The sequence below is a fragment of the Puma concolor genome, chromosome B1 (assembly GCF_028749965.1).
Source record: "Puma concolor isolate L17-30 chromosome B1, mPumCon1.1.hap2, whole genome shotgun sequence".
Classification (NCBI taxonomy): domain Eukaryota; kingdom Metazoa; phylum Chordata; class Mammalia; order Carnivora; family Felidae; genus Puma; species Puma concolor.
The window spans coordinates 14823121-14841284 of NC_141670.1; the positions used below are offsets into that span (position 1 = coordinate 14823121).

At 37.6% G+C, this 18164-nt stretch overlaps 1 protein-coding gene across 1 annotated transcript in view; it reads left to right on the forward strand.

Moving 5' to 3' along the window:
- TRAPPC11 (trafficking protein particle complex subunit 11) overlaps positions 1–18164 on the forward strand; it is a 47776-nt gene that overhangs the window by 12965 nt on the left and 16647 nt on the right. Inside the window, exons 9-23 of the mRNA XM_086703172.1 lie at positions 1864–1997; positions 2653–2800; positions 5028–5121; positions 5867–5946; positions 6049–6127; positions 6211–6265; positions 6605–6750; positions 7189–7250; positions 7361–7493; positions 8618–8748; positions 12413–12568; positions 13928–14115; positions 14249–14397; positions 14578–14699; positions 15225–15344. Of these exons, the coding sequence (XP_086559298.1) occupies positions 1864–1997; positions 2653–2800; positions 5028–5121; positions 5867–5946; positions 6049–6127; positions 6211–6265; positions 6605–6750; positions 7189–7250; positions 7361–7493; positions 8618–8748; positions 12413–12568; positions 13928–14115; positions 14249–14397; positions 14578–14699; positions 15225–15344 (1797 nt within the window). The remainder of the gene's footprint in view (positions 1–1863; positions 1998–2652; positions 2801–5027; positions 5122–5866; positions 5947–6048; positions 6128–6210; positions 6266–6604; positions 6751–7188; positions 7251–7360; positions 7494–8617; positions 8749–12412; positions 12569–13927; positions 14116–14248; positions 14398–14577; positions 14700–15224; positions 15345–18164) is intronic.

The following is an 18164-nucleotide window of genomic DNA, read 5'->3' on the forward strand; positions in this document are numbered from 1 at the left end:
TTTTTGTAAGACTCCTTTAGGAGGGGTTTTTTTGTTTTTGTTTTTGTTTTTTAAGTTTATTTATTTGTTTTGAGAGAGACAGAGTGCAAATGGGGGAGGGACAGAGAGAGAGGGGAGAGAGAAAGAATCCTAAGCAGGCTCCACGCTGTCAGCACAGAGCCCGATTTGGGGCTCAAACTCACAAACCATGAGATCATGACCTGAACCGAAACGGAAGTCAGACGCTTAACTGACTTAGCCACCCAGGGGCCCCGAGGGGCTTCTGTTTTTCAGTGGGAATAGGAGGGAGGGAGAGAGAAGAAAACTGCCTATATTCGTGAATTTTTAAAGGTGCAGCACATTCAAACTTTGTAAGCCTCCCTTGGTTTAATGGCACAGCCATAGAAAAGGCGTATCTGTTCACCTCGGAGGAAACTTTTATACCTGTTATTTGAACATTTTCAGATTGTATGTGGTAGAAATAGATGCCTGCAGAAGGCAAGCGAGGGGTTTTTGTTTTGCTTTTAATCTTTCCACATTCATGTTTTAAAGACGGCTAACACCGGGATGGTGACGTGAGGGCGGATAGACACTTTGATTCCTTGTGTAAATGTAAATTGGTACAACATCTATAGAGAATGTTTTCGCAATAACTATATACATTGAAAGGGGGTGTTTCCTTTAACCTAGCAATTCCATGTCAGGAAATTTATCTGTTGTATGTGCTAATGATAAGACTTATAAGTCATGCATGTGAGGATATTTATTCCCTTGTGATAGGAGGAGATTGGGAGCAACCCAGCAATAAGTGACTGGTTAATATAACTTATAAGTCCAGACAAGGGAATATTCTACAACTATTAAGAATGAGACAGCTCTACTTGTTGGTATGGAATATTAGGTAAAAAAAAAAAAAAAAAAAAAAAAGTGAGTCACTAAACATATTTATTGTGAAACTATTTATTAAAAATGATAAGTTATATATAAATGACCACACACTTATCTGTGCAGAGACTATATTCTGAAACATACTGGGAGCTGGCTGCCTGGGAACAGGAAATTGGATGGCTGAGGGGCAGGGATGGATGAGAGACTTAACTTTTCATGTATTCCTTGTACCTTACAAATAAAACTGATGATAAGCATATGGAAATAAATTTAGGCCGTGTTTCTTCTGTTTTTCCTTTTACCTTATGTCGATGTAGATTATTACTGTTTTGAAATAGCATTCCAAATAAAAAGCTTTCAAGAATTTCTGTGATCCTTATTTGATATGGAGGCCATTGTGCTGTAATTGTGGTACAGAAAAATCTTTATAGCTTTCTGACAGTTATAGTCTGTGCTTGGGGAGGTAGTATTTAATTTTCACCAATCTTTGTGTTCTTCATTGAGTATAATTTTTGTGTATTCTACACTTTTTTTGTTTCTAATGTTTATTTATTTTGAGAGAGAGAGAGATAGGGCGTGAGCAGGGAGGAGCAGAGAGAGAGGGAGATACAGAATCCGAAGCAGGCTCCAGGCTCTGAGCTGTCAGCACAGAGCCCGACTCGGGTCTCGAACCCACAAACTGTGAGATCATGACCTGAGTCAGGTCGGATGCTTAACTGACTGAACCACCCAGGCGCCCCTAATTCTATACTTTTAAGAAGGTTTTCTAAGGTATACGGTGCATATATGGAACAATTTTATTTCATTTATCAAGGAGATATAACCTCTGGTTTTAGCATAACGATTCTAATAGAGAAAATCAATTCCGTTGCCAAGAACCTGAGAGGAAATTTCATAGTCTTTTTAAAGCGCGTCTCACGTTTTACATATTTTTAAATGAATACACCTTTGACCTTATTTTCTTCTTTATTTTGGGGTTGATTCCACATTTTGCAGATCTGCAGGCTGTGTTTTCAGCACAACACCCCACTGGACGCAATCGCTCAGTTCCGAAAGCACATAGACTTGTGTAAGAAAAAAATCGGAAGCGCAGAGTTGTCTTTTGAACACGCCGCATGGATGTCTAAACAGTATGTTTTAAATTGTACTTTTGGAATTTTTTTTTTCTTTCAATACTTGGGATTTGGAGGAATGGAATTAGCATGGACTCTAAGTTCTACATGGAGCTAAGCTTTTTGTCAGTAAGTGGGCTTTTAGAGATCTAGCATAAGTATGTTTCCAGTAATGGTAGATATTGATTCATAGAATTCCTTAGTGGAAATCACTTAATTCATGGCACCATCTCTCTCATTCAACGTGTATTTACGGAATTTCTGCCACATGTCTAGGTACTGAGCCTATAGCAGGGAATAAAACAAAAGCCCTCCTGGCCTGGACCTTGCTATTTGAGAATGATGTTTAACAATCCCCAAATGAAATTGTTCCCAGAAACATGGATGTTTCTGACTGGTGGGAACTATGTTGACATAACACTTTGATGGTATATTTATCAAGGTTTGCCAGTACAGAAGAGTTGACTTAAACGCAGAATTTATCTATAGCCTATAATTAGTGTGTGTTCGTATTTACAAAGAAACCCCCAAAATTTGCAGTTCCTCATTAGCATTATTTTAACACAGTCTGCTGAGGTTATGGTTTGAGAATGAATAATTATTAGAAGTAAGCTTCTTTTTCTTTCCTTTTTCTTTTTCATCTTTTTTTTCCTTGATTTTTTTTTTCTTTAAGATTCCAGGCCTTTGGAGATTTATTTGATGAAGCTATTAAGTTAGGGTTGACAGCTATTCAAACTCAGAATCCTGGTTTCTATTACCAGCAGGCAGCATACTATGCCCAGGAGCGGAAGCAACTTGCAAAAACCCTCTGTAACCATGAGGTAAGTTACCAACTCCTGGCTTACGTGGCATTTAGGAAGTGGATTAGCCTTCTCTTGAAGGAAGAGAAGACTGATTAATGTTGATCATTTTTTTCCAAGCCTTTGAATATCATCAGTTTTTATCTTTAATAGTTTTAGGGATTATGATTATTTTCAGTTTTAGCCTGAAAATAATTTTCACCTGTGGATTAAGCAGAAGTTTTTCTGGTGAAGAACCAGTTTATGATTGACACTAAGTTAGTGATTTAGACAAGAGCAGATTACTTTCAAATAAAAGTCACAGTTTAAAAAAAAAAAAGTCACAGTTGAGTCTGTGCTGTAACGTAACTCCATCTTGTTGTTTCCACTGATCACGGCTGTAGGAGTTTGAAGGACTTTGGAGGAATGTGCTTTATTTTGACCCACCAGAGAGGATAACGTTGGACTTCTTTCTCTTCCTGGGGTTTTTCTCTGTGGAAAACTCTTAAGAATCTGTGGCAGAATTTTAATTGCAGTTTCTTAACATTTCATTTTGCCTTTCTCGTGGGTGATTATAGTTAGATACCAGTTTCCCCAGAAGCACTTTTAAAATAACGTGGTGCGTACATGTATAAATACATCTACATTTGTATAGTTGTATCAGTTTTTGTCCTTTAAAATCTGCAGTTTTCTTCTCTGAAGACAGATGAATATTATCAACAGTACTACTTAAAAAACTAGTCCAAAAACAGTTTGCATATTAGTACTTAAAAGGTTGGATTTTTTTTTTTTCCCTTCAACCATGATATAACCAGACTATTTTCTACCATGTTATTTGCATATGATTTTCATTTTCAGGAAGTCTAAGGCAGATAAGGGATCCTAAGAGATAAATACTAAGATTTAATTATAAAGTTCTTTGGACAGACTTATTAATTATAACGTAAAATATAAATAACAAAATGAACGATAGGGAATTTGTTAAAATGTAACAGCAGGCAGCCATGAAAAATAATGTTTTAGAAGAATATTTAATGATGTGAAATTTACAGAATGTATTTAAAGGAAAAAAGCAGGGGCGCCTGGGTGGCTGTCGGTTGAGCGTCCGACTTCAGCTCAGGTCACGATCTCGCGGTCCGTGAGTTCGAGCCCCGCGTCGGCCTCTGGGCTGATGGCTCAGAGCCTGGAGCCTGCTTCCATTCTGTGTCTCCCCCTCTCTCTGTCCCTCCCCCGTTCATACTCTGTCTCTCTCTGTCTCAAAAATAAATAAAACGTTAAAAAAAATTTTTAAAAAGGAAAAAAGCAGGTTGAAAAATTATTCCAGTTAATAACAAATAAATGTTTGTGTACAAAATCTGGAAGACTAATGTATACATTGTCAACAGTGGTAATAGGTTTATAAGTAATTTAAATTTTTATTCATTTCCTCTCGGATGTTTTCTGTATTTTTCAACAATGTACTTGCATTATATGTCTGTGCCGTTTCAGAGGGAAAAAATTATAAAAAAGAAAAAAGTATAAATTTGTAAATTCCGGTGCCAAAAATATCCCTCCCCAGACAATACCAGGATTGAATACACAAGTGATAAGGAAGGAAAATAATGTCTTCTTTTTAAAACTCCTTGTCACGTTACTGTATTTTCATTTGCACAAAAAGCACTTATATGTGTGGAATAAACATCAAGCATAATTTGTAACACATTTTTATTGGTTTATTTTAGCAAAGATGAAAAGGAAATGTAGAAGAGTTAGCTACTATGAAATCATTTGTCACAATCAGACTGATTTATTCAATTTAATTTTTATGATACTGCCTAAATATTAAGTGAAACGTTTATTTCAATTTTTGTGAAAATTCAGCGTATGTTGAAGTATTCACAACTATGACATCTGAACGTGTATTTGGTATTTGTATTTTTGGAAATGTTTTTATTCTGTCAAAGACTGAAGAGAGTTGGTTTGCGAGAGGCTACGTAAACTCTTTTTTTTTTTTTTTTTATTTTTTAAATTTTTTTTTTTTTCCAACGTTTATTTATTTTTGGGACAGAGAGAGACAGAGCATGAACGGGGGAGGGGCAGAGAGAGAGGGAGACACAGAATCGGAAACAGGCTCCAGGCTCTGAGCCATCAGCCCAGAGCCCGAGGCGGGGCTCGAACTCACGGACCGCGAGATCGTGACCTGGCTGAAGTCGGACGCTTAACCGACTGCGCCACCCAGGCGCCCCGAGGCTACGTAAACTCTTAATTAGGGTTGTGTTTTACTTTACAGGCTTCTGTGATGTATCCCAATCCTGATCCGTTAGAAACACAAACAGGTGTTCTTGACTTTTATGGACAAAGATCATGGCGACAAGGAGTACTAAGTAAATAATTTTTCCCTCCTTTCTTTTCTCTCAACCTCAAAAGGCACAGATTGCTATGACAGTTTTTCCATTGGCTATATAGGCCATAACACATTATGTTGAGGTAAAAATGTGTTTTTTTAGAGCATCTTCTTAAAGATTTTCAGTTCTTTAGTTTTTAGAATGTTTTATTTATATCACTACATCTTAGAATAACTTCTAATTAAAGATGTGAGTATGATTAAAACATTCGGACATCTCTTAAAGTCACAATTAATAAGCCACTTTAGGCTATTTAAATATTTTAATTCCAGTTAACTTTAATGATTTATTAGATTTGATATTTTAAAACAGTATTAACTTGTATCTCCTTAAAAATTTCTCTGTATCTTTTTTGCGTTTGATAGATACTTAATTTAGCAATTTTTGTGGCAATCACACTTTAAGTGTTAAGCAATTATATACCTTAACCTCCAGAAAGTATATTTTGTATTGAGAATGATAATTGATATTATTCATCAGGTGGTTGATATCGCTAGGCAAGAGAATGCTGAATTCAGTAATGTTCTCTTCAGAACAGAGATCACAGAGAAGTTCCCATGCTCATAAAGCTGTCTCTTAGGATCTTCAAAATTCTAGAATGTCTAAGAATCTTAAATACGTTATTTTAAAGTAAAGGATTCAAGGAGTGTACACATCCAATGTGCCTATGAAGGGTTTGTGTTAAATGAGCTATCCAAAATGGGTTGCGTCTTATCTTACACAGGTTTTGATCTTTCTGATCCTGAAAAAGAGAAGGTGGGAATTCTTGCCATTCAGCTGAAGGAGAGAAGTGTTGTTCACTCTGTAAGTTTTTTGTTTCCCAATCTAAACTATGTTTTGGAATAGTCGAGGAAAACATGAGATTCTTTTTATTGGAATGTTTCACACTTTTCTCTCTTCTAACAGGAAATAATAATAACTCTTCTGAGCAATGCTGTTGCACAATTTAAGAAATATAAATGTCCAAGAATGAAAAGTCATCTAAGTATGTATCCATAATATGCCACAGTTTCATGCAGCTTTGAATAACTTAAAATTATGCACATACAAATCTTATTTCCTTTACAGTGGTTCAAATGGGAGAGGAGTATTATTATGCAAAGGATTATACCAAAGCTTTGAAGTGAGTCCTGTTCCCTATTTATTTTTCTAAGTAATCCGATTACCTTACAGCAAAATTAGAAGAGAAATTTGTTTTGAAGGATGGATTATTTCCATGTTTCTATTTCTATTAAACTCCATTTCTGCGGTATTTTTTTCAAGTACTATCTGTTGGTACAATCATTCTCAAAGTCTTAGGAAACCTCACGTTTAGCTAAATGTGAAAATACCTGTTAAACTATTTCAGTAAGTTTTCTTACATGGATATAACATGGGTAAGGCACGTTATTTTCTCCACGGAGTCTTTAGGCCCTTTCTTGTGACTCCGTTTCAGCATGTCTGACATTTTGCCTTCTGACAGGTTGCTGGATTACGTGATGTGTGATTATCGGAGTGAAGGGTGGTGGACCCTGCTCACGTCCATATTGACTACAGCTCTGAAGTGTTCCTACCTCATGGCCCAGTTAAAAGATTACATTACTTATTCCCTAGAACTCCTTGGAAGAGGTAACTTGGTGCTCTCACAGTAAAATTCTGATTCTTTAAAATTATGCAGCATCGTTAAGCTTCTTCAAACTGAAAGAATAGTTCTCAAATCTTTGATAGTACTTTTACCATGTGCAGATCAGTTTGCCAAGCGAAAGGACTCTTACTTTCATGGGACTTACTGTAGTCGAGGTCTCATGATAGTTGAGACAAAATTCTTCTTCCTATTTTTTTTTTTTTTAAACATGGCATGAAACGATTCTTCATATGGAGTTCAAATGCAAGTATATAGAGCATTGGGGCTGACAAAGAAAGCCGTGCTGTTGTACGTTGTCTGGAATGGTGCTTAGCTGTCTTAGAAGACATATTTTTTCTACGGTATTTTGATCCCTTCAGTGGGGCTAGAAGACTTACTTGCTCATCTTACAGTTGTAGCTTTTTTTCCTTCTTTCATGTCAGCTTCCACTCTGAAAGAGGACCAGAAATCTCGGATAGAAAAGAACCTCATAAATGTTTTGATGGTAGGTTGGAGTTCTTTGTATAAAATATGTCCTGGGGATATGTATACCTAGATCTGTATCTGTGTATTTTCTGTAACTGGCTGAATGAATTGTGCTCTGTGTTGGTGCAGAATGAAAGTCCTGATCCTGAACCTGACTGTGATATCTTAGCAGTGAAAACGGCTCAGAAGCTGTGGGCGGACCGAGTTTCTCTGGCCGGCAGCAATGTTTTCACAATAGGAGTGCAGGACTTTGTGCCATTTGGTGGGTAGCTGACATCTACAGTGTTACCTCAGAGAGGTACACTTTTTGCTACAAAATGAATAGATGGAGAATAATAAATAAGAAAGTCAAAGAAAGAATGCTCAACATACGTCGTTCTATAGATAAAAATTGTGATTTTTTTTTTCCCTCACCATTGACTTAAAAAGATGTTCAGAATTTTAAATAGTTAGTTTACGTATTAAAATCTACCTTGCCTGTTTGTACTTTAGGTGTGATTTGAAATGCATTTGAAAAGACAGTTATTTAAAGAGTTTATTCTGTAATGCCTGGGCAGGTATTAAAATAAGTTAAAAAGAACAAAATGGTTTTTTCCCTTTAAAATTCTATGTTTGTTACATTTCAGGAGCAACTATGTTTTTAGAATTAAAGGTAGTTTTGGAGTTGTATTTTATTTAAATTTGTTTTGTTTTGTTTTAAGTGAACTACATTTATGTGTTGAAATGCTTCAAGTGCAGAATTCAGTAAGAATGTCCAGTGTAGGGGCGCCTGGGTGGCCCAGTTACTTGAGTGTCCGACCCTTGATTTCAGCTCAGGTCATGATCCTAGGATAGTAGGATCAAGCCCTGCATCAGGCTCTGCACTGAGTATGGAGCCTGCTTGGGATTCTCCCTCTCTCTCTCTCTCTCTCTCCCTCTCTCCCTCTCTCTCTCTCTCTGTCTCTCTTTCTTTCTCTCTCTCTCTCTCTCCCTCTCCCTCTCCCCCTCCCTCTCCCCCTCTTCCCCACTCATTCTCCTTCTCTCTCAAATAAATAAAAAGAGGGAAAAAAAATTTAAAAATTAAAGAGGCACCTGGGTGGCTCAGTCAGTTAAGCATCTGACTTTGGCTCAGGTTATGATCTCACGGTTTGTGAGTTTGAGCCCTGTGTCTGCACTGTCAGTACAAAACCCACTTGTGACTCTGTCTCTCTCTGCCCCTTCCTCACTTATGCTCTCTGTCTCTCTCAAAAAAAAAAAAAAAAAAAAAAAAACAACCACTTAAAAAAAAAAAGAGAAGGATATCCCATGTAGGTGTTTCCTTTCTGAAGAGTAAGTGCGGATCAGAATAATTTGTGTGTCTAGACGGTCTTGTACTGTGTGACTCTGCTCTCTCTGTTTTATTTCTAGTTCAGTGCAAAGCCAAGTTTCACGCCCCAAGTTTTCATGTTGATGTTCCTGTGCGGTTCGATGTCTATCTGAAGGCTGATTGTCCACATCCCATTAGGTTTTCCAAGCTCTGTGTCAGCTTCAATAATCAGGTAACGGTCGCTTTTAATGTATTTTTACCCTGTATCTTTTAAAAAAAAATTTTTTTAATATTTGTTTATTTTCGAGAGAGAAAGAGAGCATGAGCAGGGGAGGGGCAGAGAGAGAGGGAGACACAGAATCCGAAGCAGGCTCCAGACTCTGAGCTGTCAGCACAGAGCCCGACATGGGGCTCGAACCCATGGCTGTGAGATGAGCTGAAGTCGGATGGTTAGCCTACTGAGCCGCCCAGGCACCCCTAGCATGTGTATATCTTAATGTAGCTTATTTTAAATTAGATGAAATAAGCTTAGTGAATTTTAGGTCATAATGGTTTCATAGTAACAAATGGGCTTTGGTAAACTCTATCTGAAAATAAATATATTTATAGTTCTCACTTCTGTATCAGCCATTCAAGTTTTACTTACACTTTTCTTTAAGTTTTGTTATTCCATCCTTACGAACTATAAGAACTTTATCTGATGTGATATATAACTTGAATTTCAAATGAGATCTATTCAGGATGAATGTAATTTAATTTTTAAATCATTTGTTTTGTATTCTAACAACGGTATTAGTTTTTTATTATAAAACTACTAAACGGTTGGTGTTAAAGTAAAGTGGACTGGATGGATATAAAATGAAAAGTAAGCATGCTGTGTCCAACTCCATTGCCCAGAAGTCATTGCTAGTAACTTCTTGAACAGTCTAGACGTTTTCTGTGTGTGCACATATAAGCAGCTTTTTCTTTCTGCAGGGCCGGGATTATATACACTTGCACATTTTTGTAGTGTGTTACAGTGTGGTCAGCTACTTGATTACATTCCAAATATTCCAATTAGAAGCTCACATAATAGATAATTATCTTCTGGTCCCCCAGAAAGCACATGGAGCCTTTAACCAGCAAGCGTCTAATGAGAGTTACAGTGTTCTTAGCATCGAGGTGAGCCTGCGAACGTTTAGCATATGTCAGCTCTGTTAAAATGGAAGCGTTCTGGGGGCAGGGGCCAGGACTGACTCACAGATTGCCCTAGTAGGTAGGTAACGAGGACTAAATTACGTGGCGTAAGCCAGAAATACAGTTAGAGTAGGCGTGCCAGAGAAGAAGGAGGAAGTTTCAAGAATGAAGATGAGATGAAGGGAGCTATAAAGAGATGAGAGGGGCAGCAGGCTTGGCACTTGCCAACGCCGGGTGGAGGCAGGCGTTCCCGTTCCGGGCGTGTGGGCAGCGAGGGGCCCGTGGGAGGCAGGGCTCCGTGGCTTACGGGAACTCGAGCTCAGCGCATTTAAAGGTTTCTTTATTCATTCACTTATTCATGTTCTATTTATTGAACAGTGGTAAAGAAAGAGCTTCACCTGCTTTACTAGATTTTTCTGTCTTCACAACTGAGCATTAACCCCATAAGAGAACCGGTTGGCTGAACCCGGGTCACCCGCAGACCGGTGTGCTTCATTCAGTTTTGAACGATTACCCAAAGATTCCTTCTGAGTAGTTGGAGAATTTCATTTATTTGTATATGAAAAACATTTTTTTAATGTTTGTGTTTGTGAGAGAGCATGAGCAGGGGAGGAACAGAGAGAGAGGGAGACACAGAGTCCGAAGCAGGCTCCGGGCCCTGAGCTGTCAGCACAGAGCCCGACGCGGGGCTTGAACCCACAGACCGTGAGATGTTTAACCGACTGAGCAACGAGGTGCCCCTAGTTTGAGGGTTTTAAAGCAAGAGCATGAAACTTAGAATTTAAGACACTTTATTCCAGTGACAAAATAGAAAGAAAGGATCTTCTGGAAACCAACCGGAGCCTCTTTAGTGTGCTTCCCAGTACTAACGTGTGAGGACTTGGATGAAGACACTGTTGGTGGGGATGGGAAGGAAGAAAGGGCTACGGGAGGCATCTATGAATAGAGAAGTCTGGATTGCTGGGTGTGTGTACAGGGTAAAGAATAAAGGACAGCCCCTGCCCCCACCCCCACCAAAAAGCGATTCATTTGTGTGCGTATTTTATAGCTAAAGTGTACCTCCAAGATGATTTGAAACGCATATACTGCAGAATATGACCACAGTCACTTAACATCCATCACCTTACATAATTACCTTTGTTTTGTGGTGGGAACATTTAGGATCTACCGTCTCAGCAACTTTCAAGTATGTAATACAGCATTATTAATTATAGTCGCCATGCTGCCCCTTAGATCCCAGAACCTATTGTCTTGTAACTGGAAGTTTATACCCCAACCCTTCGCATCCACCATTTTACCCTGTTTCTATGAGTTACAGAGTCCACATGTGATTGAGATCACCCTGTGGTAGGACAGGAGTATGTGATGTTACTTCTTCTTAATTCCTTTTCATGTTTTATCCCCTTAAAAGCCTTACTTCCTCAGGGACACCCCCCCTGCCTAGCTGATTTTCCTGGCCGTAGCCCTCTTTAGTACTTACCACACCTGTGGTTTCATTTTTGTCTGTGTGATTCGTTGGTAAGTCATTTGTTTTCCTTGTTAGCATGTAAGCTCTCCCAGGTCAGATACTTTTTTTTTTTTTTTTTTTTTTTTGCTCGATGGTGACAGTTTTGGGGAGATATGCTAAATCTGGAATTAGAGGATGAATAGAGAGATTCTTCTTGTACTTCTGCTGTTAATATCCTACTATTCCATTTCTTTCCCCCCTTTTCTTAAACAACAAACAGACTAATTAAAAACTAATTTAAAATGTTAAAATGTAAAGCAGTTCATTTTTAAAGTTAGATTATATTCTGAATATGTGTTATTTGAAATTCAAGATCTGAATCAGAAGAAAAAAAAAGTAGTCCTTAGGTTTCAGAAGCATGGAATAGAAATGAAAACTCAAAGGCAAGTATTAAAGTTAACTAATAAGAATTTTCTGTAAGATAACTCATCTGCTGGGATAGAAGACAGCTCTTGGGAAGTTCTTGCTGTTTACTGAATGGATGAGAATGTTGATTCCATAGACGTGCACACGAAAGAGGTCTCCCTTCAGTCCTCTCCCTTTATTCTCACCTCTATTTATCACAGAAGGAGTGTGCTCTTCTAGGAAGGTAGATGTACATTGAGTTTGGGACATGCTAAATTTGAGTGGTAGTGGAATTAACCTCTTGACGTTTGTGGATATGAACTTTTGGTTAAGGAAATAGGACAGAGTTAGTTTTTAATGTGGGAAATATTAGCATAGAGGTATGGAACATGTAAAAATGGATAAACTCTGCAATGAAATGAACATAAAGAGAGTAGAACTGAAAGCCGAAGACTGAGCCTGTGGAGCCTCTGAATTAAGGGGACAAGAAGAAGAAAAGACCTTTGAGGGAAAAACAAGAAGTAGTCAAGAAGGATGTCACAGAAGCCACGTAAAAAGAATGCTCTTCTTAAAAAAGATAGTAGATAGTAGTGTCCAGTGAAACAAAGAATAAATCTTTGCTTCTCTGGGATTTGTAAATGTTTTCAGAAATCAGCTTGCATGTGGTGAATTATCTCTACCTTGTGGCAGCAGTGAGTGGATAAGTGTTTCTGTTTGGCGTAAAATACCTCCCATTAATCACCCTTCATAATGCTTTAGTTATACTGCAGGTAAATTTACCAACCTGCAAATCATTTTTGTTTAGTGTGAGCAAAACATGTGACACTTGCTGTGTATAAACAGTGACCCTTGCTGACCTCTTTTACAGGAATATAACCAGTTCTGCGTAATCGAAGAAGCAACTAAAGCAAGTGAAGTTTTAGAAAATTTGACCCAGGGAAAGATGTGCTTAGTTCCTGGTAAAACGAGGAAGTTTTTATTTAAATTTGTTGCAAAAACTGAAGATGTGGGGAAGAAAATTGAGGTTAGTGATGAAATTTGTTTAAAACATGCTTTAAATGACAAAAGTAATATGTGTACGTCAGAAAAAAATGTCAGTAATGCACAAGTTTATTAAGTAAAAACTGAAAATATTCCACCTGGACTTCCTAAGGGAAATCATTCATCATGGTTTGGTAGGTTTTCTTTTTTTGAGACTATACTGTACATAATATTCTACAGTTAGCTCTTTTTACTTACTAGTATATATGAGGCATCCTTTCTGGTTAGTACGTAAGACCAACCTCAGTTTTAATGGCTATGTAATCAGTTAAGGAATTTCAAACAAAATACTATATTATACACTGTACCAATTATATTTTATATAATGACATAATTCACACTAGAGATACATATCATTTTGATGTCTAAACATTTCTGAATGCTTTTTTTAAAAAAAAATGTATATATTTAAAGGATTCCTTTAATGTACATAATTAAAATGACTTTAGAAATATATGATAGAAGTAATAATTTTATTGAGCGTAAATTCTGGAGCCAAACTTCATGGGTTTAAATTCCATCTCTCCAGCCTACTAGTGTGGGGCTCTGGGCAATTACTTAACCTCTTTGTGTCTCAGTTTACTCATCTTGTAAAGTGGGGATAATGATGGTCCCTACCTCTTAGTGTTTTGTGAGGATTAAATCAGTTAGTTAACATAAATTGCTTGGAATAGTGATTAGTATATGGTAAGCTTGTTTTCCATGGCTTAAATGGCGATAGTTGGTTCATCTAAACTTTGGGCCATTTCTGAGATAGAAACATAAGACTGTACTACCAATATTCCCATAACAGTATCTGTGAATCTGTTGATTTTATTATTAACCAATATCCAGAGATTTTGCTTATTCACTTAAAGTTTTTTTTTATGATTTTGACTAAATCCCTAATTACATATTTTTTATAAGATACTAAGGAAGCCTACCAGATGGAAATCATAATTAGTAATACTGTTTCGAGTACATTTGTTAATGGATTTTGTTGAAAGGAATATTTATTCCGTTAATAGTATTATACGTGTCTTTGGGGAAAAAATATGTGTGGAATTAGGAATTCGGTTATGAGTATGCTAATGGTCATGAAAATATTCATGTATCTCACTCAGCAACCACTAATTGAGCATTTGTTATGTCAGGTTATTATCTCCGTTTAAAGGTGAAGCGGGTGGAACCTAGTCAGTGTCATAGCTAACAGATGTCGGGGACAGCTGTACAGCAGGTGTTCTGACTTCACCCTGGGGGGGTCTCTAGATGAACTCCACACACCAGCAATTGCTGTGTAACTCGTCGAGAGGGGATGGTGACAAGTATGAGGTGGCATTTCTGACAACCCTCCGTCTTTCAGATTACTTCGGTCGATCTAGTTCTGGGCCACGAGTCGGGAAGATGTGTGGTTTTAAATTGGCAGGGAGGAGGAGGGGACGCTGCCTCCTCCCAAGAAGCCTTGCAGGCCTCGCGTTCTTTCAAAAGGCGACCCAAGCTCCCTGACAATGAGCTTCACTGGGACAGCATAGTCATTCAGGCCAGCACGATGTAAGTCGACCTTGCTAGGCAGATTGAGGAAGGTCATCTTACTTCTTTTAAATACTTTGAAGAACTTGTTTTTTTTTTTAATCGGTTGCTTAGCTAAGGTTTTGGGTTTTTCTCCACCCCCCCCCCCCCAAAGGATTATTTCCAGAGTTCCAAACATTTCCGTGCATCTGCGGCATGACCCTCCTGCCCTGACGAATGAAATGTATTGTTTGGTTGTGACTGTTCAGTCCCATGAAAAGACCCAAATCAGAGACGTGAAGCTCACCGCTGGTTTAAAACCTGGTAAACATTCCTTTTCCACATTTGATCAGTGTTCGTTCAACAGAAAATAAGTATCAGTGGTGTCAACCACAGGAAGTTTGTTTAAAATACGGTCGTAAGAGATGCTCTCTATGCAGTAGTAATTGTTAGGATAATGTCCGAATGCTCCGTATTTTAAAACACTGATATTAACACTTTCAGGACAGGATGCCAATTTAACTCAGAAAACTCATGTGTCTCTTCATGGAACAGAACTATGTGACGAGTCCTATCCGGCTTTACTCACTGATATTCCTATCGGAGACTTACATCCAGGGGAACAGGTGAACTTGGTCACCTATGACTGGGGAGGAAATCAACTAGATTGAGGTTTTAAATATGTAGTGAGTTTTAGAGAACATTGTAACAGCATATTCTGAGACTACAAATGGGATTTAACTAATGCATGTTTTTAACACTTAAATGCGTAAGATGTCTACACATATTTAGATGCATAAGATGTTGTAAGCAGTTTTATACAAGGGGTTTTAGAACAAATGGCCCTGATGTGGAGAATTAGTTGCCTGATAAAATAACTGAATAACATTAAGTTTGTAACTTTGTGAAATAGCCTTTCAAGCAACTTTTATTTCCAAACGAAACACAGCTCTTGGGCAGTTGGGAATGATAATAAAAAAGGTGGGATAGTACTGGTTGGTCCCACATATACTGTGGCAAGAACAGCCTGTAAACAGGGTTCAAGAATTTAGTCAGCTGGTACAGTAAACTCCAAAAGGTGGGAACATTATCCTAGAGTATATACCAGGAAGAAATCTCTAAATTATTAAATTAAAATACTTTTGTTACAGCTGGAAAAAATGTTGTATGTTCGCTGTGGAACAGTAGGTTCAAGAATGTTTCTCGTGTATGTTTCTTACCTGATCAATACAACTATTGAAGACAAAGAAATTGTTTGCAAGTGTCACAAGGTATTACTTCTCATGGCTACTTCGGGAAGCGTCATACGTGGGGCGTTCCCTATTTTATGTTTTTTTTTTACCTGTAAAATAAGCAGCTTAGGTGCTTGTAGTCTATTACAGATTTTAATTAAACATCTTGGGTTTTTTTTTTTAATCACTTATATTTATCATAAATGATGTACTATGTACAAACATTAGAAAACTGGCCTCCATGGCTTTTTGTACAATCAGCAGGTTTAGGATCTCATGCAAAAAAGTTTTGAGATTCCAAACCTATGTGTTTCTTCATAAAATCGCACATTAGGTAAAATCTGTAAGTTGATTATATGCTGAAGATTTGAGGGGATGGAAGGTCTCCCTTTATGAGATATTTTTTCTATTAAAAAAGATTCTCATGAAAATTATGTCTAGTTAAATGCAGATAGAAGAGGATGAGAATAGCATGGTCATAGTCAGTGCCTTGGAGGCAACTGCTGTCAGCTTTTTGGAGTGTTTTCTGTTTATAGTGATTTGGGGGCACTGTGTTTTTATTTAAATTTAACCATATTATATATAATTGCTTGTACCCACTTTTAGTAATGGAACATTATGATACTTACTGTCCTCGTAGTCTTATCTGTATTGTTTCAGCCCGTTCTCAGGAATTGATTGATTCCTCAGCCAGCAGAGGAGAAGGCCAATCAGTCTGGGGATTTGTAGTTTGGTCATTGCCCAGAGTCTGGGCCGTCCGCCATCGTATGAGTCAGTAGGAGGCAACACTCATCCTACAAGAGTTAGGAATATTTCCCAAGTGGAAGGGAGGAAGGCATACAATATATCAGAGATTTCACGTAGCCTGACGCACTACAGTGGATCATGGCTGGTGAACTAGGAGGGGAGGGTGCCAATCTCAACATGGCCTCCTAACGTGTCCACTCAGCCTAGCCATGTAACCTTTTGACCTGAGTTTCCTTATCTACAAAATAAGAACATTCAAGTTCTATACAGCTTTGGAGTCCTATGCCTTGGAAAGGACTTCTGATAATGAAGCTTCTAGTAGACTTGGAACATATCTTTTTAAAATGATTGTTTGCTATGTAGTAACTATCCTGGAATCAAGCTACAACAGTGTGTAATGCTCTCTTTGCCTCAAGACATGATATTTTTGAGGTGCATGCCACTTTTTTTTTTGATCCCTTCCATCTACTTCACCCATCCCCCCCACGCACCTCCCCTCCGGTAGCCACCAGTTTGTTCTCTGCAGTTAAGAGCCTATTTTTTTGTTTGTCTTTTTTCCCTTTGTTCCTTTGTTTTGTTGCTTAAATCCCACATGTGAGTGAAGTCATATGGTATTTGTCTTTCTCTGAATTATTTCGCTTAGCATTGTGATGCCTAGCTCCATCCATGTGATTGCAAATGGCAAGTTTTCATTCTTTTTTATAGCTGAATAATATTTCACGGTATATATACATATATATATATATATATATGTATATATACCCCGTCTTTTTTATCCATTTATCTGTTGATGGACATTTGGGCTGCTACAATTTGGCTATTGTAAATAATGCTGCAGTGAACACAGGGATGCATATATCCTTTTGAATTAGTGTTTTCATATTCTTTGGGTAAATGAATATTCAGTAATGGAATTACTATGTCATATGGTAATTCCATTTTTAATTTCTTGAGGAACCTGCAGACTGTTTTCCACAGGGGCAATGCCAGTTTGTATTCCCACCCACAGTCTACAAGGGTTTCGTTTTCTCTACATCCTTGCCAGTACTTGTTTCTTGAGTTTTTATTTTAGCCATTCTGACAGATGTGAGAAGATATCTCATTGTGGTTTTGATTTGCATTTCCCTGATGATGAGTGATGTTGGGCATCATTTCTGTGTCTTTTGACCATCTATATGTCTGTCTTCTTTGGAGAATTTCTGTCCATGTCTTTTGCCCATTTTTAAATTGGGTTATTTGGTTTTTTTGGTGTTGGGTTGTATAAGCTCTTTATATATCTTGGATACTAACCCTTTATTGGCTAGGTCATTTGCAAACATTTTCTCCTGTTTAGTAGGTTGTCTTTTAGTTACTTTAGGGAGGGATACTAATTCTGAGGGATAGAAATAGATGTTACACAAAAAAGAATGAGTTGGTCAAATATGTTTGGAAAATATGGGTTAAGAGGTATTAAATGGATATTTTGACTTTAAGACTTAGCACAGCATTGAATTTGCTAATGTGTGTTGAGAATTTCACAAAAGGCTGTGGTGATTATCTTTCAAGATTATTGTACACAGAAGCACTTTTCTCATGGAATATCTATCTTACAGGTCCCAGTGTTACTTGTAAGACATTTTTGGAAATTTAAATGTAAATTATTTTCCCTTCACTGGATTGAATCTCATTTTTACCTTCATGTGTGGAAAGTTAAAGTAGGCCACATCTGATCTAGTCATTGAGTTGTTTCTTCATTTCCTTAGATCTTTTCTGTGGGGAAATACTGAGGCCCTGCTTTAGATTCACAGACCCAAAACGCAGGCGTTTTCTACCACTAATATCCTACTTATTACACTTTCTTAAAAAGTTAGCTTGATGGTATTGAGAGGAAGTCATTTGAAGTATGTGATAATAATGAACATGGTTTAGGCATTTCACTAGTGCTTTATATATGTTATCTCACTTCATTGTTAACAGCCCCACAAGGATTATGAGACAGACTCAGAAACCATGGTTCTTCCTCAAGGTTACCTCACTAACCCCAAGGTCTGCATAGCTAATAGGAATGTGTCCTCCAGGATTAAAACCCACATCCACCTGGCATTATCACAGCCTGAGTTTTTAAATCAACGT